A 25,128-nucleotide genomic window follows, 5' to 3' on the forward strand; every position below is an offset into this window, starting at 1 on the left:
TTCTTAAAATCATAAAAGTAATGTTACAAATATTTACACCCTCACAGGACACTCTTGCTAAGACAACAAAGTAAAACTGCAGTCATTTGTTTGTTACTATGCACAACTGTATGCTTACAAAACAAGGTCCCTGGTTGCTCAGACATTGCAATATTTGGAGAGATTCATGATGGTTTGCATTGACAACCAGATTAGTGAGACTATTAAATCACTCCTATGCAAATGGCTAGGCTCCGGAGGTGGATGGCCTCTGCTGCATTCTATGAATATAGTGTCAAAACTGTTGCACCACAACTATTCGAATCTATCTCTTCTGGCTCACCCCTCCTCAAGCAAATGGGGCCTTATTATGGTTTTGTTAAAGAGGGAAAGAGAACCCTTTCAATGCTGGTCTTTAAAGTTGCTATTGCTCGTAGATGAGAATAATGAAATACACGTGAAAACTCTGGCCAATAGAGTGATGCAATTTATTCCATACCTGATTTTTCCAGACTAGTCTGAGTAATTTCAGAGAGGTCCACTGTGTACAATCTTTGCATTTTCACAGCTATTTAGCATTATATCAAGCCTGCTCTACTAGCTATCACACCTGTCCTTATGCTGAAAAAGTATCATTCTTTGCAGAGGGGGCTTCTAATTAGAGGTACTGAGGATGTGTGGTGTCAACGATTATTTCTTAAAGATAATATGTTTGTCGTACTTTTTCATGTGTGCATGAGTGGGTTTTTCTCCGACACTGAATATCTTTCAGTGAAAAAAGCAAGGCTGCCTCTAATATTGTCAATACTACTACAGCCTTTTGCCTGTACACTCAAAGATTCTATTAGCATACAGGGCTTTCCATTAGGAGACACGCCGGTAATATAGCTGCATGCCGATATCATATTTTATGTCATACTCCCAAGTCAAAATCTGTTCTGGATCATAAATGAGGTTATAAACTTTAGCTATTTCTCTGTACTGAAATTTAATTGGAATAAGTCTGAAATCTTTCCCCTTACAGATGCAAAGATTGCTGCTGATGTGGGGCTTCAATTCAGTTAAAAATCTAGATATCCAACTAAATCATTATGCTTCAGCCTCCAATAAAAATAAAAATAAACGCCAGTTGTATATGGAGATTTAAAGATCATGGTAAGAGTAAATATGCCTTTATCTCTCATTTGCTACACATACAGAAATAAGGCAGAGCTGTCAACACACTCCTGCTATTTGCTTTATCAATGGAGCCATACACACAAAAAAGAGAAAATGAAATAGGATATCACAGGGGTAAAAATTTCAAGCAAGACTTATAACCTGATGATGTTTGGTGATGATTGCCTCATTGACAAATCCAGCTGGCTCCAGCCCTACACTCAAGAATGAATTGTTAAAATACAGGAGGGAGCTCACTTTAAAGTCAACATGCCAACATCACAAATCCTAAACCTCTCAGTCCCCAAGAATCAAGAGGAAGTACTTCAAACATGTTTCCTCTTTCCAAGGGCCACCAATTCTTTAACAGATTTGGGGTTTCAGATCACTTTATCCACTGAGCAGCTTTTATCTACGAACTACCTCTCCTCCTCCAAGGGATATTAAAAGATAGACTTTGTGTATGGAAGGACTGATCCTGGTTTGGCAGATCACCCGCATTAAAATGTCAATATGGCCTAGAGCCCTACACCTTTTCTAGACACTCTCGGCCCTAGTAACTTTTCTCTGATTCTTAAAGGCACTTTGTAGGAAGTTGGCTCTGTAAATACTATTAAAAAGTAAGAAATAGTGTGCACAGAATCCAAGGGTTCCCCTTAGAGGTAAGACAGTGGCAAAAAGAGATAATTCTAATGCTCTATTTTGTGGTAGTGTGGTCGAGCAGTAGGCTTATCAGAGGGTAGTGTTAAGCATTTGTTGTACACACACAGGCAATAAATGAGGAACACACACTCAAAGACTAACTCCAGGCCAATAGGTTTTTTTTATAGAAAAATATATTTTCTTAGTTTATTTTAAGCACAGGTTAAAGATTTACAAGTAATACTTCAAATGAAAGGTATTTCACTCAGGTATTCTAGGAACTTTGAATAATCACAATAGCATGTACTGTCGTGACAAAAATGGCAATAAGCTATTTTAAAAGTGGACGCTGCAAAAATCAACAGTTCCTGGGGTGGGTAAGGATTTGTTAAGGTCACAGGTAAGCAAAGCACTTACAGGGTTCAAAGTTGGGTCCAAGGTAGCCCACCATTGGGGGTTCAAGGCAACCCCAGCAGCTCAGGGCCGGTCAGGTGCAGAGGTCAAAGTGGTGCCCAAAACACATAGGCTTCAATGGAAATAGGGGTGCCCCGGTTCTAGTCTGCCAGCAGATAAGTACCCGCACCCTCAGAGGGCAGACCAGGGGGGTTTTGTAGGGCACTGGGGGGGGACACAAGCAGGCCCAGAAAGTACACCCTCAGCGGCACAGGGGCGACCGGGTGCAGAGTGCAAACAGGCGGTGGGTTTCTGATAGGAATAAATGGGGAGACCTGGGGGTCTCTTCAACGATGCAGGCAGGCACAGGGGTGAGTCCTCTGGGTAGCCACCACCTGGGCTAGGCAGAGGGTCGCCTGGGGGTCGCTCCTGCACTGGAATTCGGTTCCATCAGGTCCTGGGGGCTGCAGGTGCAGTGCTGGTTCCAGGCGTCGGGTTCCTTGTTACAGGCAGTCGCGGTCATGGGGGAGCCTCTGGATTTTCTCTGCAGGCGTCGCTGTGGGGGCTCAGGGAGGTCAACTCTGGCTACTCACGGGCTCGCAGTCGCAGGGGAGTCCTCCCTGTAGTGTTAGTTTTCCGCAGGTCGAGCCGAGGGCGTCGGGTGCAGAGTGGAAAGTCTCACGCTTCCGGCGGGAAACGTGTGGTCTTTCAAAGTTGCTTCTTTGTTGAAGAAAGTTGCAGTTTGTTGAACAGGGCCGCTGTTCTCGGGAGCTTCTTGGTCCTTTAGATGCAGGGTAGTCCTCTGAGGCTTTAGAGGTCGCTGGACCCTGTTGGGTGTGTCACTGTTGCAGTTTTCTTCGAAGTAGGGAGACAGGCCGGTGGGGCTGGGGCCAAATCAGTTGTCGTCTCCGTCTTCACTGCAGGGCTTTAGGTCAGCAGTCCTTCTTCTTTGGTTCTGGGAGACCCTAAATACTGAATTTAGGGGTGTGTTTAGGTCTGGGAGGGCCGTAGCTAATGGCTACTGTCCTTGAGGGTGGCTACACCCTCTTTCTGCCTCCTGCCTGTGGGGAGGGGGCACATCCCTAATCCTATTGGGGGAATCCTCCTTCTACAAGATGGAGGATTTCTAAAAGTAAGAGTCACCTCAGCTCTGGACACCTTAGGGGCTGTCCTGACTGGGGGGTGACTCCTCCTTGTTTTTCTCATTATCTCCTCCAGCCTTGCCGCCAAAAGTGGGGGCAGTGGCTGGAGGGGCAGGCATCTCCACTAGCTGGGATGCCCTGTGGCGCTGTAACAAAGGGGGTGAGCCTTTGAGGCTCACCGCCAGGTGTTATAGTTCCTGCAGGGGGAGGTGAGAAGCACCTCCACCCAGTACAGGCTTTGTTCCTGGCCACAGAGTGACAAAGGCACTCTCCCCATGTGGCCAGCAACATGTATGGTGTGTGGCAGGCTGGCAAAAACTAGTCAGCCCACACTGAAAGTCGGGTATGTTTTCAGGGGGCATCTCTAAGATGCCCTCTGGGTGTATTTTACAATAAAGTGCACACTGGCATCAGTGTGCATTTATTGTGCTGAGAAGTTTGATACCAAACTTCACAGTTTTCAGTGTAGCTACTATGGTGCTGTGGAGTTTGTGTTTGAAAGACTCCCAGACCATATACTCTTATGGCTACCCTGCTCTTACAATGTCTAAGGTTTTGCTTAGACACTGTAGGGGCATAGTGATCATGCACATATGCCCTCACCTGTGGTATAGTGCACCCTGCCTTAGGGCTGTAAGGCCTGCTAGAGGGGTGACTGGACTATGCCACAGGCAGTGTGAGGTTGGCATGGCACTCTGAGGGGAGTGCCATGTCGACTTAGTCATTTTCTCCCCACCAGCACACACAAGCTGGCAAGCAGTGTGTATGTGCTGAGTGGCATAGGACATGCTGCAGCCCTTAGAGACCTTCCCTGGCATCAGGGCCCTTGGTACCATGGGTACCTGTTACTAGGGACTTACCTGAGTGCCAGGGTTGTGCCAATTGTGGAGACAAAGGTACAGTTTAGGGAAAGAACACTGGTGCTGGGGCCTGGTTAGCAGGGTCCCAGCACACTTTCAAATCATAACTTAGCATCAACAAAGGCAAAAAGTCAGGGGGTAACCATGCCATGGAGTCATTTCCTTACACACTTGATACCTTTATGTGAACAGGGAACAAAACATCAATAGCAAGACATATTATGCAACTAGTGCACAAAGCTGGTGGCTTGGGTCTTCCCAATTTATCTAACTATTATAAGGCACCCCACCTTTGCAACATAGAGGAATGGAAAAGTAGGGAATCTGAAAAGCAGTTGTGCTTTATTAAGCAAATCACAACCAATACAAACATTTGAAAAATACCATGGCTTGAAATACTCACCCGTACCTGAAGCTACAATGGCAATTTGGACTAAAGTAGCTAGTGATTTAGGTTTAACCACTCACCTTTCTCATCTACCATGGGTAACAAAGACTTCCCAGCATTAAATGAAGACTCCTTTCAAGAATGGAAGAATAAAAGATGCTTAAATGTGGAGGGTCTTTCTGAAGAAGCCGGCATCAAATCACATGCTTAAAAGGGAATTCTGCTTACCAGAAACTGAAGGTTATAGATATTACCAGATAAGCCACCTCTGTTAAATCCTTGGCAGCTACATGCCTCACCAAGTTTGAAAAACAGATGCTACTGTAGTGAATACTAGTTTGTTTTAATGTGTTACAGGAGTTAGCTCAGCCTTTGGCTTGCAGACTTGTGCCCCTGTCACCTTTTGACTTTTAACCTAGTTAGCTTGCTCCGTTTTAGCGCATTTATTTAATTAAATATTTTAGGATGGCTGCCTTATTTTTAGTTAGGCCCATGTTTTAGTTTGCGTTATCAGTGCCACCGCGCTAGGCGTCAATATCAAGCAACAAAGATAAACAAACTGTAGGTGTTCACTTGAGGTACTTTCCCTCTTTACTCTTTCAAGGGAACCCTACGTCAGCGGTCCAAGTGGATCTGTATAAATATTTGTCACTTAAACAGATAGTCAGAGGGATTACGACCAGATGCCATCGCTGCTATCGATGCTGCACGTCGCCTTGATGCTGACCCAGTCTTTGTGTCCTTACTGAGCTAGAGACCTCATTCCAAGGTAACAAGGGTTGGGGGCTCTTCTCATGGACATGGCATTGGCAGATTCGGTTTAACACGCCTAGCTCTCTTCTAGGTTAAGGATTAGGTACATGGCCTTAAGGTATAAGGACATATTGCACATCTCATGTCTTTTCATGTTTTTGCAAGATGGTGGGGGTCTTTGTATTAATGACTCTTGTCTTTACCATTCTGTTTCTGGCACTGTTCAATATCCTAACCATTGCAGCCCATGCAACTTATCGCAGAATGCAGTTTTGCTAAATAAAACCTATTGAATCTTCTTCATTGCCTGTGTTTAATTGAGACATGGTGTTCATGTGAGAAAGGGGTAATCTCCGTTTAACTACGATACTCCCTGAGATGTCACACTTTTGAGTTCATGCGTAAGGGCTGCCACAAATCACCTTTTACTATTTGGATTTCTGGTGAGGTGCTGCTTGTGAGCCCGGAGGGTTGGGACAACAGTTGCTATCTGTTGTAGGACTGGCATAGTCACCTACAGACGTAAGTACTGTCATCCTTGCACCAGCAGTCTTGCCTAGAGCAAGAGTCAACTACGACACTACTGAAAGAATGGGATAGGAAAAACATATTGGAACTCTATACATTTTCCAAAAAAGCCACAAGCAAGGTAAACCCAGTGGCAGAACAGGCTGAGCTGGGTCAGACAACTGTAATCAGAGATGATAAGATGTATGCATCAGAACACATACGACAGCCAAAAGCGCTTCAGGTAAAGTACTTTCAAAACTAGTGTAATAATGCTACTATACCCACAGATTACACTAATGGGGTTGATCAGAACTGGTGGGGTGTGGAATTTGAGATATATTGACATTGCAGTGGTTAACGCTAAAAATTCCATGCCTTTTCGAAGGTTGTACTTCAAGCCATTGATAATATGTTTTAAATATCCATCCCCAGGATTTCAGTCTACATATTACTAGTTCTCCCCCCAAAAAAGACATTTACCTTGCACTCATTAAACAAGCTATCAGGGCTTTCTGGTAGGAGAACAGGAGCCCAGAGTTGCTGGAATAGCAGAGTAGAGTGTGAGATAATACCTGCTGCAAAGGAACAAAAATTGGAAATGTATGAGGTATTTATGGAATTAACATGTCTAGATAGTTGGGCTTTCTGAAAATCACACCTATAAACAGAATACCACTATGCTAAGGTAAAGAAATAGCATTGGGTTGAAAAATGGAGAACACTGAACAAGCAGAGGAAGCAAAGGTGCATCAATTCTCAAGTTTACTGATGCTGATGGAAGGTGGGGGGTGAAGTAGGGGAACGTTTCTATCTCTATCTTTTTTGTTATTTGCTCTATGTTGATGTGGAATTTTGTGTACTAATTGATAAGTCACTTGTTCATCCTTGCCAAGCAGTGGATGCATTTGAGTAATGCTGTATCTTTTCGGAAACACAGCCTTCCAGAAATTGTTATCTCTGTTTTATAATCTCCTGATCCACCCAGAAACCATGCTTTTGAACACTTGCTCTGACTTGATTTTGGTTGGTAGGTGGTCAAGAATAAAATGGGAAGTGTTGATAAGGTCATTAAAATCAAGGGAATTTATTTGTGCAGGGACTTTTGAATCTTCTTAATAGCTGCCAAAGCACAATCAGCATCCTTTGAGATTGCATGTCCAGTAAACTGTAATCACCTAATTACTGACAGGCTACATGAGTTGGGCTTGTAATGGACTGTCGAGTGCAAAATCCCAAAGAGGCTCTCTTCACATTATACACTGTCCATTCCACAAGTCATACCATTCATGATCTAGTAAAGATGGGAGGTCTTCAAGAATTACAGACCATCTCATATTGCTCAAGATAATTTGAAAATCGCACCTAAGTTGGAGACTGGGAACAAGTGTATCCCTCAAGCCTTTAAAGAAAGACAGAATCCAAGGCTTGCCATCATACCTTATTTCAAATAGCAACATACATTAAAAAGGTCGTATTCTTCATTCCTATGTTCAATGTAGAAATAAGTTTAGCTTCCTAGTTAAAAGCGCAGCAAAGTCAAACATGAAAAAATAAAATGGTAATAAAACAATGTTAGTATCATTTTATTGTTTATCTTGCAGGCTGCCAGCCAAGCTGAGTCTTAGGGTAGGGCCATTGCTTTCTGATGCACAGCAGCTGCAGCAGGGACGAGGAGTGGTGGGCACTACATGTTCACATGTCAGTTTGGCCGGTTGTCTTACGACGGCCGGCACGACATGCGCACTTTGATCTCTCCAACCTGAGCTGTTTTGCATAGCCGGGTGGAGAACAGGTACCGGCTCCCAGTCCCTGAGTGAGCACCAAACCAGCCCACTCCAACCAAATCCTGGTGCTTCTCTCATGCTAGCATTAGAGCAGCGTCTGGATTGGCGTAGGGGAGTTCACTAGAGTGTGGGAGTCTGTGCACCAGCCCATGGACTGAAGGGACAAGAGCAGAGCACCAAGCACTTTCATTTGACAGCAGCTGCGGTTGCTGCTTTCTACAATTACTGTTCAGGCAGACACCAGATGTTGTGCCTCCTTTTTATGCCCTGAGGCTCACGCTGCACATAATCCTGTGTCTGGGACACACTGGGAGACATATATGAGTTCTGTACTGACTGATGAATGCTGGGTATAATGTTGCAGTCATATCAGGGACGTCTCCACATTTACTGCAACCCCCAGGCACTGTTGATCCAGGTCAGCTGGTTTTCTATATCTGGCTTAAGGTTGGTAATGAACCGCAGAGTTCAGTTTTTTGAAAGCTAAAGAAATGAGTGCAATGGAAGTCCATTCCACCCTACAATTTTCCTCATTTGCATATGTTGCAGAAATAATGTCTATAAGAACTTTACAGCTAGGGTGTCACTACTTGTGAAGCGAAAATCTATAAGAACTTTACAGCTAGGGTGTCACTACTTGTGAAGCAAAATGTATCAATGAACTGGTTGTGAAATCCTTGTCCTGACAAAAAATTATTTGACACATAGTTGCCTATATCGGAATGATACGAAAGAAACATACTCTAGCACGGTTCATCCTTCTGCTACACAGCATGATATATAGGATCCACTTTGTCCACCTACTGAAATGACTGAAATGGAGAGGGAATACTACTATTCCTGATGTTTTTCCTTAGATTTTGTCATATTGAATCTTTGTTGTGACCTCCCTGTCATAATTATCTAATATTCACCCTTATAGCATGAACCATGGTCAGCAAGTCCCGAATGTGTCTGCATGCTTTTATTTAGTATGCCTGTGTATGTTTTTTGCTTGGTGGAAGTCCGGTCATTCCACAGCGATCATGCTTTTTTGGATCTTCCTAGTCACTTTTGATTTGTTTTGCTATTTGAAATTAAAATAATATTTGTAAACAATATAGTGAAGCATTTGCAATCCGAATTAAACCTACCATGTAAAGAAGTTGAATTTAATTGAAACATATGAAAAAGATGTTAAAAGTACCTGTGGGGCATATCCAGGAGGCACATATATAGGAGGCACTGAACCGTTTGGAGACATCATTGGAACTTGAGCAGGACCTAAATTGACATAAAATATTTAGTTTTAACAAAAATATTTAATTCCCAATTGTTCGTTCACTATAGAAAACGAGACTGCATTCCGAAATATAAACGGGCATTCATTATATAACATACTTATACTAACACTAATACTTAAAATACTAACATTATTACTGAATAAACTATTATGTGAATATTTAGACAAATGAGATTAACTTGCATACCATAAGTTTCGTATAGTTTCTGAAAAAAAAACACAGGCTGCACCCGTCTTACAAAATTACAGGCAAATGCTTGTTTAGGAACAAAATCTATTCCGTACACACACAAACTCATTAACATAATATATTAAACTAGCAATTAAATGCGTGCTGTACTGTGCATCATTGTCAATAATAAAAATAAGTTAAAGTTAGAAACCGTTACCAAACATCATACTGCACGCTTAAATAAGAATATTCTTGGCTATCAAGAGTAACAATTTGTTCAAGCAACTACTTTATAGTAGAAGAAAGTGATGTCTAACAATTAAGTCGTCAAGTGTTTCATGGACCACTTGTTCAGTAGGCGATTCCATGGCTAAACTCAAACATTAATTCCTCCCGAGATCCACAGTGGATTTTTCGTTGACAACGTATACTCAGTGAAATGACTGACAAGAATTCATGGCACACAATTTGGACACAAGTGACTCCATAATATTTTTTCCTGATTCAAGTCAAGGGCGCTGGAAGTACGGATGGGTGAGGAATAACAGATCTTCATCAGATGAAGGGCACTGAAGATTTGGCAAATGGTTGAGGATGAAATGAAGACTGAAATGAAGGTGGAAATGTCACGTCTAAACATTGGTGAAAGCAGACTGGACAACATAAAGGGATGAAATGAATAGGTACCAGGCATAGAAGAGAAACAATCATAAGTAGAGAAGGGAAGAAAAAGAAACAAGGGTCAGTCATGTGGGAGGGAATTATGATGACAGGGCAGATAAGGTGAGAGGAGTAAGGATTAAACACCAGATGGGGAGTACAAACTAAAATCTGACACTGGGGAGTAAGGAATTAAGATCAGACACAGTATAGATGAAATTATGAAAACAATACACACATAAGACGAATTGAAAACAGGATAGAGAAGGCGGTAAAAATCTGAAATATTCAAAGTGGATTAAGAAAGATTAGGTTTCTGGAAGGGGGAAGAGAAGTTTTATTGGAGAGGGTAAACAAAGATGGGTCACAGCAGATGGGGATGGCACACACAACAAAGATAATGGTAAAGAGAGACACGGGAAGAAGAATAGTAAATAGGCAAATAGAGGAACCATAAAAAAACAGACAAGAAACCAAGGGTTGAAACTCAAGAGGAATAAGAGCTGAACCTATAGGAAGAGCAAATCAGGAAAAAAACAAAGCAGAATGAGAACTGGGCAGAAGGGTGGAATTGGATTCAAGCATGGGATAATGGAAGAATTCTGGACATGATGTGAAACGGAAAATAAGCATCATGCATGGTGGAGGAACAAAGATCAAACTCAGAAATGGAATATGAGAGAAGAATCTGGAAAAAAGGCCCGAAGACCTGTGATCGGTCTAAAGAAAATTAAATACGGGGCAAAGAAAAGGGTAAGGAGAAGGGCAGAAGCAACTCAAGCATGTGGAGGACAGAGAAACTAGAAATGACTGGACACAGGGGAGGAAGGGGCAAACAAATCAGTCACAAGCAGGTAGAGGGGAACAGGGGTACAGGAAAGGCCAAGACTTGAACAGGGAGAGGGAAGAGAGAACAAGATAAGCAAATGGAAAGGAAAACAAGCATTTGCAATGTAATGGGTCTTGCATTTGCTCGAGTTAGAGCTATTAGCGTTGTAAACTCCTAACCGGACTTTTGTTGCCACACAAACTGATAATGAAAAGTAAAACAGTTTCATCACATATGCAAGCCGACAGTTGCCATTCGCGTAAAGGAGACACGGAAAAGGAAATAAGTTCGCTCACGGTGAAACTATTCAGCCAAAGTGCAATTATCCATGTAACTGGCAAAAGTAGAATTATCCATGAAACCAGCAAAAGTAGAATTATCTATGTAACAGGGTCGATGTCATGCAAAGTGCTCGACTACTGCCAAGCGAGATCGCGCTGCATAGAAAATAAAAAGAAAAGGTGCAGAAGCCATTCGGAAAACACAGAGCCTCGTATGTTTTCAATAGTTTACTGGTGCTGTAGAGGAGGGCTAAGCACAGGAAAAGGCATGACGTTTGCATGCCCTTCACTAATGAAATCAAGCAAATTTTGAAAGGCAAAACTACGAACAAACCAAACTGATGGGTGTGGTTAAAAGCCCACAGGGAGATTACAACCCCTAAAAGAGGTGGTATTAACATGGGTGTCCGATACATTTTCACAATGTGACATTACCCATCCTTTTAATACATTAATACCACCCTATGTAACAAGTCAAAAGATAAAACCTTTTCATTATAAAAACACAGTGGGGAAGTAACATACTAAAATTCTTCTAGTTCAATTGTATTAGGTCTTTAAAAATAACAAAATAGTTAACATCGGGCTTGTTGCTACTACACGCTACTTTAGTGCAGAGCATATATAGAATAGTTATTGTAAGCATGGTGATACCACTAAGCATGACTAGCACAAGCAAACATTTCAATGGTGAATAATATGAAAACATAAAGAATTGAAAATATAGCCTAACAGAAAGTCTGCCTGAGGGTCTGCCCTAATGAAAAGTGCAACTTCAGTCCTGCCTGGCTGCAATACGGATAAAGGCTGCCTTCACCAAGGTGACCCCCGGGTGTCCAGGAGCTGTTTGCTAAGTTCAGACAAATGCCCTTAGGGCTGGCTTTCTGAAGTGTTATGCTCCTCTTGGCTCGTTAACAAAAACAATGGCATTTTGCAGTGGGTCACATGAGGTGAAAACATACAAAAAAGGTTTCTGTATTCGCAGATGCATAGAGTGACAATTTCAGTCTAGGTCATTACATGCACTACCTCAAGTCCTTAATATTTCACCTGCAAATCACTGATCAAAGGTGTGTTGCGCTCATTAGGTCAATGGAAGTAAAATAAGTCTACAACACCCAGAAAGCATTCCGCTCTGACACAAAAGTCTAGAACACTGAGTGTCCATAATGGTCAGGGAGGAGGAGAATACCCTACAGATGATGTGTGAGAGAGTGTAGTGAGAATTAGACGTGTAAATGGTACAACAAGGGGAATCTGTTTTACTTACATTACATTTAAATGTGCAGTATAATGGCACAGAAAGGCAGTGTATTAAATATACGGTAACCTCATGAATAATTAAACTATCTTAAGGTAAAAAAACTAGAAATACATGATCATGTTACTGAAAAAGAGTCACAGATTATAGGATTAACAATTACAGGTCCTTAGCTTGGTTAGCAAACCGTAACAACAGGTGAAATTCTACAGTTGCAAACTTTGTTAGGGGATACATTTGTGTCACTCCTAGGTGGGTCTAACATGAAATGCTGGTGACTAGGAGTGAGCGAAGTATTAGGGCAAATACTGGAACATTTAAACTTTGCTCATTGTTTTTCTGTCTGCAGCAGTCATAATTCTCCTTCCTTTTAAATATCTCCTTTTTGCCTTCCAGCCTTTAGTACTGAATTTGATTTTCGCACAACACAGCATCCTTTCATTTACCCAAAGTGGACACAAGTTGCACTTAGCTGACCTCTCTTTAAACAATTCAAAATGTGTAACACCGTGGTAGAACGTGGGGTAAATTTCTATATTCTTAATTCGTTCTTCAATTTGTCCACCCAACACAAGCCACAAGCAAGGGAACCTTGCAAGGATTCCTTTAACATTTGTTTAAGCACTTTATTAAAGCATTCAATTATACCATTGGCCTCAGTATGATCCAAGGACTTTTTTTATGTTTACTACCCTTTGCGCTCAAAAACTTCTTCATGGATCGAGATGCAAGTGGAACACTGTTATAATTTAACAGAGTGGAGAGGCAGCCTTTTCTGCCATAAAGCTCATCAAGGAAACAGATGACATAACGAGCCTCCAAAGAATTCACAATGTGTATATTTGACCATCGTGAATGCATGTCCATATAGCATATAACCTACTTATTTAATGATGAAATTCTTAATGGGTCTATTATGTCCAAAGCTATGTTTACTCATGGTCCCTCTGCATGCTCACACAGAAACAGGGGTTGATTTCTACACTTCCAACTTTTATCACTTTAAAAACATTCCAAACAGTTTCTTACAATCCTTTCAATCATCAAATCCATACCTAGCCATTGGTGCTCTTCTCTGACCAGCTCCTTAGTCTTAGATATACTAAAAAAAGCTTAATGGGCACTGTTGACCAAACATGGTCTCAAGTTGCCTGGCAGCACAAGCCTATCACCTCTAATTACCAAGCCATCCTCGAAAGAAGATTCACCTTTTATGTTCCAGTAACTCTTAAAGTTCTCAACACTGATAATGATCACCTTCTGCAAACCTGATCACTATTCAACTCTTTACTCCACTCTTCTTCCTGTATGATTAACTACACACACATTCACTTTCTCCTCATTAGTACCATCATCAAAAAACACAATGATCACATGTTCATCTTCCAAATGAATGTTGCACAACCTAGAAGAACAACCCACCACTGAATTCCTCATCCCTGTAACACAGGAAAAGTACAATCACATTCTTGCACAGCTACGGCCCATCTTCAAATCCTACTTGAAATCAAATCCAAACCCTTCTTGCTGAAAACCTTTTTCAGTGGTTTGTGATGAGTTTTAATCTCAAAATGACTGTCCAACTAAAACTGCCTCAAATTAATCACTTCTCAAAACACTGTTAGTGCCTCCTCCTCAATGCCAGAATAACTGAAACCGCTCACATTTAAACCACGTGAAATAAAAACAAAATAGTTTTCACCTGCCCTCCTGATCTTTGTAAGCCTTGGTGCTGGCATCAGTCATCAAAACAGTGTCACCGCCTGGTTCTGCTCAAACTAGAGGATTTGTCCAAACAGCAATTTTGCTAAATTTATCTCCACAATTCTGACTCAATATAAATTATGTGCCCTTCTTCAACAACTCTCTCAGGCCTTCACTCTTTTCCAGAAAATATGGACAAAATTTGCTATAGTACTCCGCCATTACTAAACTTTTCAATAAATCATCCTCATTCTCCAGAATCCACATTCTCTTGATGGTTTTAACCAGTTCCTCTGTAGGCTACATATAGCACAATGTGATCTTGTCACCAAGATACTCAATTACAGAGACACTGAATTTGCATTTGTCAGAGCTAAGGTTAAGTCCACTCGCTCCCAATCTCTTCAGCACCTCATATAACCACAATCTTATATCATGTTCCCTCAAACTTTTGCCATATACCAATACATCATTCTGGTACATCTTAACTCCCTCTATACCTTTCAGAAGATTTCCGTAGCCCTATGAAAACCAACGAAGCTGAAATCAGACCAAATGGTTTTCTCAAACGTGTGCGTACCAAAAGGAGTGCCAATGTTAACTTCTACGATTGTGGATGCAGCATAATCTGGTGATAAGCAGATGACAAACTTAGAGAAGAAAAATGTTTAGTATCACCCAATGAGCACGACATCCCAGTTATACTGACCAAAGTATAATGATCAACAACAAAACACTTGTTAAGTTCCCTGAGATCTATGCATAACCTTGCCTCACCATTGACCTTGAGCCCCATTAGTACCGGGGCAAGCCATTCAGTGGCTTGTACGTCTTCGATAATACGATTTTCTTTTAGTTTTTCAGTCTCATGCATCAGGGCCTCCTCTGCCACACAGGGACATTCCTTACTTTTCCTACCTTGGGTTGTGATCTTGATTTAAATTTTATAGAATGGAGACAGTTCCTTAAACAGCCTAAACCCTTTCTAAAAACCTCTGGAAAATTGTCTTCATATCAGGATGCATTAACAGAATTTCTGGCTCCTTCAACGCATTCCCTCAATCTGACAGAGGGCTCCTCATTAGGGTCAAGATACACAAAAAGGTCCCTCTGATGAAACTAACTCATGATTTTATCTTCTTTAGTAGACAGATAGATCTTTCTTGGAATCAACCTTCCACTAAACTAGACTGTGCCCAAAAAATAACCTAATTTCTTAATAGGTTATCCACCATAACTTTTGGGTCTTAGGTTTGATTTGAATAGCTTCAAATCATTTTTCAAATTTTTATTAAAGACAACATTGGTAATCAATATTATTTTAGCACCAGATTCAAATAACATCTTGACAGAAATGCTATTTGTTAGCACACTCTCAAATGGCCCCTCATCTTTCTTTTGCTTTATTTGCAGGATCACCTCATAACAATCGTCGTCACAAGCAAAATCCAATTTTATTACTTTCTCCCTTTCACAGTCTGACCCCCAATAATTAGCAAAATTACCTTTTTTCACACACAATTTACAAACTGCTTACCAACTCAGACTATTTTTTAATTACCTAAATTGTCTTATCTGAAACATTTGCCTTGAAATATCTTTGGGTTCTTTGATGTTTACTTAATAACAGTTTTAGTTTCACAACAAGAACCTTTTCGCTGTCACCCCTATCATGGTGAACATTGTTCTTTAGAATAACATCAACAAAAGCTTGCTAATGTTCACAGGTTTCCTCTACATTATTCACTTCCTTCAATAAAGGATTATATTTCTGCCATAAACATTCCCTTGCCTTTTTTAAGATACATCCCTCCATGAATTAGTCTCACAAGCGTTCTTCTGTAGATGCACCAAAATACAAGTACAGCCTCATTTCTTCAATTCAGTAATATATTCTTCAACAGATTCACCTGATCTTTGTATTCTTTTACCGAAATGGTAGCACTCTAAAACTGTACTAATTTTATCTCTCAATCAATCAAGCTGCTTTTGTAGAGCGCGGCTTATCACCCATGAGGCTATCCAGGTTCTAGGTTGTTGGGCTTTTAGTCGAAGAGCCATGTCTTGAGGTTCTTCCTGAAGTCCGTCAGCAAGGGTGATTATCGGAGGTGGAGAGGAAGGGCATTCCAATAATTGGCGGCAATGTGGGAGAAGGAACGGTCTCTGGTGTGGCTATGGCAGGTATGGGGTGTCTGGAATAAGGTGAGGGAGGCAGAGTGACAGTTTCTGGCTGGTTGGTGGAAGTTCAGAGGGTTGTATAAGTATGCTGGTCCTAAGTAGCGGAGGGCTTTGTAGGCATGTGTCAGATGTCTAAATTGCATCTTTTCTGGACAGGGGGTCAGTGCCAGTCCCTCAGGTGCTGGGAGATATGGGTCTGTTTGAGCAGGTTAAAGATCAGTCTAGTCGCTGGGCTCTGTATCGTTTGGAGTCTTCTCACGAGTTTGGTGGTTCCTACGTACAAAGCGTTGCCGTAGTTCAGATGGCTGCAGATTAGGGCTTGCATGACTGTTTTGTCATGCTTAAGGGGAGCCATTTGAATATTCTTCTGAGCATATGGAAGGTTTGGAAGCAGGTGGAAGAGACTGAATTAATCTGTTGTTGCATGGTAAGTTTTCTGTCCAGGACGAGGGCGAGATTGCAGATGTAGTCGAGTGGGGGAAGGTCGAGTTCTGCGGGCCACCAGGAGTCACTCCAATCGGAGGTGCGGTTGCGAAAAATGAGCACTTTGGGCTTGTCTGTGTGGAGCTTCAGACAGTTGTCTTTCATTTAGGCTGCGACGCTCTTAATGCAGTTATGGAAGTTGGTCTTGGTTGTGGTGGGGTCTGAGCTGGGTGCTGTTGGATATGCTATTGATATTATGGGTTCTGGCGATCTCAGCAAGAGGTGTTGTGTTTGTGATGAAGAGGGTGGGGCTGAGAGATGTGCCTTGAGGGACTCCGCTAATGGTGTTTGTGGGTTCCGAGGTGAAGGGGGGATGTGAGGGGAGGGGGCGGACTCACTTTGTGCATCCTGTGAAAAATAATGCAATCCATGTGAGTGCAATTCCCTTTTTTCCAATCTGGCGCAGTCTTTTGATGAGTTTGTGGTGGGAAATGGTGCTGAAAGCAGTGGAGAGTTCGAGAAGGATTAGGGTGGCTGATTTTCCTCTATCAAGTAGGTTGCGAATGTTCTTCGTAGAGGCGATCAGGGCAGTCCCTGTGCTGTGGTTGGCTCGGAAACTGGATTGGGAGGCGTCTATTAGGTTGTTTCTCTCCAGGTGATCGGTGAGCTGAAGGTTCATGGACTTCTCCAGGACTTTGGTTGGGAACGGGAGCAGTGAGATGGGGCAGTAGTTCTGGAGGGTGCTGGGGCCTGAGGAGGGTTTCTTGAGGAGATGCCTGATCTCTGTGTGTTTCCATGCATCAGGAAAGGTGGCTTAAGTGATGGACGCGATAAGGATGGTGATAAGTTGGTCGCTGATCTCTTTGCTTCCTAGGTTGGAGGAGGTGGTGGCAGGGGTCGGTGGGCGCTCCTGAGTGGATGGAGTTTAAGATGGCTGTGGTGTCAGGAGAGTTGGGCTGTTCCCATGCAGTGAGTTGGCTGAGGGGGGCTTGCGTGTTGGAGTGAGGAGGCTCAGGAGGTCAGTGGGTCGGGGCAATAGCTGAAGTCTAAATTTTTTTAACCAATTTCATACTCAATCAGGTTAACTGATTCATTAGAAGAATGATCAGGAAGATGTTCAAATATCTCCTGGCCCCAACGGCCTTACAATGCATCAGCAAAGACATCTTCCGTTCAGTACTTACGGAAGTACCACACACCATGGAAATGCCAGAATCTGGTTTGATACTCAGGAAACCCAATTTACCTGCAAATGATAATAAAATAAAACTGAGTCTACTTTTGAATGCCCTTTCATAATTTGACTTCTGTTTTTTCCTATTTATTCTTTTATAACAAGTGTCTTGATAATAAAGGACAACCACCATTTAAATAAAGTTTTGAAGGATGGCAATCCGGGGAAATCCGCTGGAGAATCTTGAGTTGTATGGAGTGTCACAACCTAAGGTGGCTTCCACAGAAGCAAGATGACATCACGCGTTGAGTCCCAAATTACGTGAAGCATGAGATCAAATTCTAGTTGAACATGCGTCAGCAACAATCGAATAAATAAGACATGAGTAAGGGCCTGCAGACCCAAAAGCGAGAAGGCCCCGTCAGTCACTTTAGATTCTCAAGTGTCTAAAGCGGGGTAGAAGTGTCTAAAGCGGGTTGAGCAAACAGTAGACTCTCACAATTGCTCAAGCTGCAGTTAGTGCTGAAGCTTGTGTGAATGCAGCTGGAGACTGGTTAGCAGACAGTTGAATAAGAGCAATCAATCAGCAGGCCTGTTTCCAAAGCAAAAAGACGCTCAATTTGAAGGAATAAAGTCAACTGACTTGATAATTCCAGTTCTGCTATACTAAACCAGTCAAATCCAAGGACCGCTAGATGGCAGAAGTTCTTAATAATGAAATAAAGATGTTGAGGTCTTAGGTTGTGTATTTCTTTCTATTCATCGCCAATATAAAGATGACTAGGAACACCAGAAATACTGATGACAGCCCTAAACTTTAGTATGTACGTAACCATCAAATGACCGCACCCATCAGCAAGCCTCTGCTGCTCTCTCTTGCTCCCAATCACCAGCTATATTGAATACTATGGTTCCATGTACGTAGCAACCGAACATAACATGCTTAATATTCTCAGAATACCATGCCCGAACAGTGCTAGACCAGCACAAGAATTACTCATTCTGTTTACTCCTTACTGCGTGGAACAAGGAATTCTAGGCCTGAATGGCATTCTGAATGTGTTTCAATATAATTATTTGTGCCACATTTTAAAAATATTTACTACTACATTCAATATATAAACACATTTTTAAAACAGAGTCAGGATTGGTTAAAAACCTAGATTAATGACTATCCTGCAACATAGTTTACGGATAAAAGGTTTAGCACTGCCATGGCCTGATGGCAATAATAATTGTAGTGGGAAATTTAACAGCACATGCCAAGTACTTAGGGGGAGTAGTGGTCATACAAAATTCAAATGCCGTAATGCAGGTATTGACCCCATTCCTCAAAAACATAGGTTTTAAAAAAGTGTGTTGTGCAGTTAGAAACTCTTGGTGGCAGAATAGCAGGTGCAACATTGACTCTCTCCTGTAGTCACAAAAACGACAGAGAATAATACCAGCTTCAGGTGCCCAATCAGAGCAATATTCATCAATCGGAAGTACCATGAGACGCACGATCAGTATGCCGCACCTCCTTACTTAGGCAGCCTTTAGGTAAGATTGTGGTTTCATTCCTCTGTATGATTTCAAAATTGGTACAGAGTAGTTGATGGGTTGTGCAGATGCTAAGTCGGCTTTTTGGATTGTATGGTAGTATGCCAAACTCCAGGTAAAGCAGCAAGCAGAAAGTATATTTTAGGAGTTTGAACAGCCTTCTATAGGCCTTTCCCTGTAGCTTGTCAAAAGAGAGGAAATTTCACAGAGTAGGCGTGTTGGCCATATGTGAGACATGGAAGTAGCTTTGCTCATGTGAATCACAGGGTGACCTTCGCTATTGGCAAATTTAGTTGAAAGTTTAATCTACATAAGGAAATTGTAACTTCCTAGGCATTTCTGGTGATGTGTTTAAGAAGTAAGCTAGGTTTCCCTGTGACTGTAAACTAGTCTCCAACACTGTTAAAATTAGATGTTTGGGAGATAGTTAAATAATTCAGCCTCCATCTTGATTTTGACTTATTCTTGTAGCTGCTGATAGTCATCACTTTAGTTTTTTTGCAATTGGCCACCAGCTTGTTCGCTGTATTGCAGATGTGAAGCTCATTATGGGCGTGATTCAGACCCATTTTAGTATGATCCAGAATAAGCAGGTCGTCAACGTATTGCATCATGGGAAGCCTGTTGGAACTAAATCTAGGTGGTACAATATTTCCCTGGCACAGTAAATGGACGACAGAGACTGTATAAAAAGAGTGAACAGCCTGGGGGCTAAGACACACCCTGGTTTTAGACTCCAGGTAGTCAGGATTTTATTTGTGGCTCAATCGTCTGTACCGTCTTCACTTGGACCCACATGTCCAAGTAGAGTGAAATGATTGCTCTGGTTAGGGCAGGCGGAATACCCCACTCTGCCAGTTTTGACCAATATTGTCGAGGTCAATGCCACCAAAAGCTGAGAGAATACACAAAACACACGAAAAGTGGAGGTCATGACAGGAGGAAGGCACAGTCGCCAGCTATGACAAAATGGCAATATTATGTATTGTTGAGAATTGTTGTCTGAAGCCGGTTTGAAAAAACAGTATAATATTTGCTTCAGCTGCCCATGCTTTAAGTTAGTCTAGTAAGATTTTTGCATAAGCCTTCGCCTCTACATTCAGCAACATAATGAGGTGGGAAAGCAGATAGCTCTGATGTGGACAAAAGTTCAATGATGGAAGTATTGCAGATTTTCTGCCTGGAGAACAAGCCACATCTCTGGCTTGAGAATGATCTGAGTGGGGAACTTGTCTTTTGTACAGTTATACAACATGAGGCTTGAATGGGTGCGGCCAGTGGAAGCTTATTAATGTAAGGAATCAATCAATCAGGATTTATAAAGTGCGGCTAATCACCCAATAGGGTATCGAGGCGCTTGCAGGTCCTGGAGGCTTATTTGAACAGCCAGGTCTTGAGGGCCAGTCAGAATTTTGGAAGTGAGGTGGTGGTCCAGGTGTGTGTAAGAAGGCTGTTCCAGGTTTCTGCTGTGATGAGAGAGAAGGAGCTTCTGCTTAGGTAGATGAAGGGAGTATGGGCAAGTGAAAGGGAGGCACAGCATAGTCTTCTCGACGTTTGGTGGAAGTTCAGGCAGTGGTTAATGTACACAGGTCCTAGGTTGTGTAGAGCGTTGTTTGGGTGCGTCAGCAGCTTGAATTGGCTTCTCTTCTGTATGGGGAGCCAGTGGAATTGCCTGAGGTGGGGTGTAATGTGGGTTTATCTGGGACGGTCGAGGATGAGTCAGGCTGCTGTGTTCTGTATGGTCTGAAGTCTCTGTAGGAGGTGGGCAGTGATTCCTACATAGAGAGCATTGCTGTAGTCCAGCTAGCTGGTGATGAGGGCCTGTGTCACAGTACATCTTGTGTATAGGGATAGCCACTTGAAGATCTTACGTAGCATGTGCAACGTGAGGAAGAAGGCGGGGAAGAGTGCGCTGATCTGTGATTTTGTGGTGAGCTTGTTGTCAATGGTGATTCTAAGGTTTCTGGATTGGTGGGAGTGAGAGGAAAGTAGTTCATAATTGTGTGCAAAATCTCCCAGGCATCTCTTTGGACTTTAAGCATCCTTCAGATTATGCAGCCAGCAGTTGGATGCACCTAGGGCCTTTGTCTGTGACATTCCTTGTTTGTATCTTATTGGCACTTGTTAGTGAGCCTTGTTGAATGGTAACTGTTTATGCCTCATGTTAACTATTATATGCAAAGATTTCCACTTTTGTATAAGTGCACAGTAGGGCTTATATTTCTGCTGTGGCCAATTACTTTTCTGGTTTCTTTTCAATCTCAGTGGCAAGTTGTTTGTGACCCACACCAGTTGTACTCAAATTGTGTAGTATGGGGTGCCGATATACACAAAGTCCTAGAAGCTCTGTAACCTGCGGCAATTGTGAATTACGCTGTTGCCACCCCCTGGATCCTGTGGTCTTGTCCCCCTGACATCTCTCTGGGGGGGGAAGGGGTGTTCTGTGCCTGGTCACTGAATCTAGTAGGTAGTGGGGGCACAAGCACAGCAGTAGCAGGTAAAAATGCAGTTATAAGATGAAACTGATGTAAAAGCCATTCCAAGAATGTGAGAAATAAATAAGATAGACCTCCAAGGCTGTGAGAAATAGATAAGGTGGCCTACAATACTTCAGGAACAATATCCACCAGTGATTGTAGCTGAGTTGTTGGTGAATGTTTTGTTTATGGTGCAAAGGTATAAGAAATCCAACTCACAGAGGTCCTATCTTTTGGTACTGGTGTGTTATTGTAGCTGCAGCTGGACAGTGAGGACAACAAGGACAGGGCCAGGCAAGCCTGTGGGAGTGAGGCTGCGATCGCTGCAGGGAATAACGGTTCTGGTCGCACAAAATTAAAAACAAAACAAAAAAAACTCAGACCAAACAATAAGTAGAAGTGGTGGGTGAGGAGGGGGTGAAGAGGGTATGTGGGTAAGGTGCATCGCCATGGGCAATCTTGAATCTGGGAGCAAGCTGCACCACCAACTAAGCTGGGTGCCACAGCACAATAGGGTTCTGGCCGCCGTGTCTAGTATAATGCAGCCACTCTTTGTCCCTCATGGTCAGTTCACTGCGGTGGTGCTGCTGGTGTGGCCTGATGCTGCCTGGTATAGCACCCCAGACTGCCTAGCTACCCTTTTGACTATCCCTTGCTAGCCACGAGGCTGGCAAGCCGTGGCGCAGAAACTTGAGCGCAACTGGGAACAGAAGCTATGGAGCAGCGGTACCTTAATTCGGCCTCTCACAGAGATCCTCCTGCTATGTCACGTACTGCTTCTACTACGGTATGGCAAAAGTTTGTGGCACCACCGCTAGCATTCGGTAACGCAGCATGAATTCCACCATTTATTTTTATTATTATTACTTTTTTTTATTTATTTTAACTTCAAGGCAGGTGGATGCCAAGCCAGCAGAAACAGGCAGACCTGACAGGCATTTCACATCCAGTTCCCATGGATAAAAAAAGAAGAAAAAAATATTTGTTCACCCTCCTGGTGACAATCCGGTAACTCCTGTTTATTGGCATTCACCAATCATTTGCACATAATTTCCGTTTTAGGAAATCTATGTAAATGTGCTGCAGTGGAAGGGGAGGCAAAATCTCTTCTCCAAGGGGAAAAATTATTTTCTGGTAGAGAGCAGAAATAAAGATAAAGGTGTTAATGTACTTTGCAGAAAACCCCTGTAAGTAGATATCTTCAATTGCATGCATTAATGTTACACATGGGAGTGCTCCAACTACAACTGCAGTCATACGAGTACTTTCAGAATTCCATAAAAGAACAAACTGCTCCAAAATTAGAAGAAATACAAAAGAAGCAATTGATAGCCCTTTTCCTTACTTTTTTGGGGAAGCAGGGGTTTTGATGACAGGCGTAAAATAACACATTATGTTGTTGGTTCTAATCCCAAACCATCAAAGCATTCTTGTACAGAAGTCAGGATCTTACTGGCATTTCCATGATGAGTGAGCGCATAGGTGTATGCTTATTCTATATATAAAGCATATCTTTGATGTGAGTGTTTAAATATAGAAGCATGGTTCATCTGCTCAAATGCATCAACATCATCTAGTCCCGTCATAACAAACTATTACTAAACTAATATGTCTATATTACAGGTTTACAAGTCAACACTTTATTCATTCGAGTTGGAGTCACACATCCTCAGACTATGCAAATATGAGTCGCAGTACAATGTCACTGTACGCATTTTAGGGGATTGTCTCCCTTCTCATCATCCTACATCATATAAATATTGATCAAGATTGCTTGGGAATCTGGTCTCACATTGTTTTTGTTGGACTACCTCAACTGCTAAACTGTTGGTTTCGAAGTTCATTAAAAGGTCTTCTAAAAGTCACTTTATTGTACAACATGTGAAATAATAAGGTTATTGCACTACTGAAGTGACAATTGACTGACAATAATGCAATCATCCAAAGTATAATGATGTAATGTATGACCCTGAAAGAAATTGAATAAATAGGATTAAAAAAAGCATAGTCTTAGCATACCTTCAAAATACAAACTGCAAACACTACTTTACAATACGTCTCTGTACAATATCCAGTGGCCTTCTTGCTCTCCGTGTATTATTTTGACAACAAATCTCTTGCCAGGAATGATCTCGTCTACGTGGAACAACAGCTTATAAACCTTCAGATTGGGCGGCAGTCATGCCATGTGTTGATAAATACTAAAAATGTGGCTTTTCAAACAAACCTTCTGCTATCAATCCTGTTTCCTTAATGAAAAAGCTTATTTGGCATAAAAGAATGTGGCTTTTCAAACAAACCTCCTGCCACCAATCCTGTTATTCTTAATGGAAAAGCTTATTTGGACCAAGCAATATGTACTATACAAAACAACAATTCAAACTAATGGATGTTGCCACAATTGTAACTAAACAATTCAACTCTAATCTGTTTTTAGAGGGGACTAACCTCTGAATCTTCTCAAGAATGTGATACCTACCTCTGTGTGCCAACTTCGATCACCTCGCCATGTCATTGCTCCCCACAAGAGTTATTGTAGTTCTTTATCAAATTATGATTCAAAGTCATGAACAACAGATTCAAATACTATCAACCACTGCAAATCATCTACAGAGCAACATGTTCCAGCACTGCAATAGACTATACTTTCACTCATAAATCAGATTGTTATTACTGCAGAAGATTTAAAATAATCTTGTGAACGGGGAATGACCACAATCCTCAAGTAGCAGCATTTACATTATCAAAAACATCACAGGTTGAAGTTGAGAAGTCGCTCGGGCATAAAAAGAAAGAACACCACCCAGTGAGCTACATTAACTGCCAGTATGAACAAATGGGGCAATAGTGGTAAGAATAATTCATTTTCAAGATTGTAACCATTGGTAACTTCTACAGCATTTGCGGTAACCATTTTGACTGCTGGCTTCAGCATTAAGCAGTAAACCAGTCAACAAGCCTATATCCAATATGGTGCAAAGCAGGCCCCAAGCCCACAACAACTAAAAATGTTTTCCCAGTGGTCAGTTAACATCAAAAGATTCTACAGACAAGTAACACCTCAAAATTTGTGTGCCTCCCCTGACACTGTAATCTGGCACATAAAAATAGCAACTACAAAACAAAATTATTACAGATATGGTCAGAATGTATTCAACAATAAAAACAGATAGGACGACGTTTTGGTTCCTAATACGTAATGGCTTTTGTGAAAGCAACAACTCATTAGAATATAACCTATTAGGTGTATTTTGGGAATGCCATATAACCTCTCTCAACAAAAGCAATGATGACAAAGTATTCTCAACTCCACCTTGGGAGTCAATCTCTTCAGCCTGAAGCTCTATCCAATTAATGCAAGAGAATGCAGACGGCCTTGGGTTCTTCATAGAGCTATCATGGTCAAATTGTTTAATTATAGAGCGCGAGATGCGATACTACAGCAGGCACACAAGGATACAACTGCAAATTTCGAAGGCCAACATGTAATCCTCTTCGTGGGCTAGACACAAGCCATCCAGAAACAGAGCTATTTC

The 25,128-nt window shown here is 41.9% G+C and overlaps 1 protein-coding gene across 2 annotated transcripts in view; it reads right to left on the bottom strand.

The window, feature by feature from the left end:
• Positions 1–25,128, bottom strand: part of FNDC3A (fibronectin type III domain containing 3A) — a 1,418,915-nt gene that overhangs the window by 873,725 nt on the left and 520,062 nt on the right. For both annotated transcript variants that reach the window (XM_069205374.1, XM_069205375.1), the window contains one exon: positions 8,796–8,872. In XM_069205374.1, coding sequence (XP_069061475.1) covers positions 8,796–8,872 — 77 coding nt within the window. The remainder of the gene's footprint in view (positions 1–8,795; positions 8,873–25,128) is intronic.

The sequence above is a fragment of the Pleurodeles waltl genome, chromosome 8, assembly GCF_031143425.1.
Source record: "Pleurodeles waltl isolate 20211129_DDA chromosome 8, aPleWal1.hap1.20221129, whole genome shotgun sequence".
Taxonomy (NCBI): domain Eukaryota; kingdom Metazoa; phylum Chordata; class Amphibia; order Caudata; family Salamandridae; genus Pleurodeles; species Pleurodeles waltl.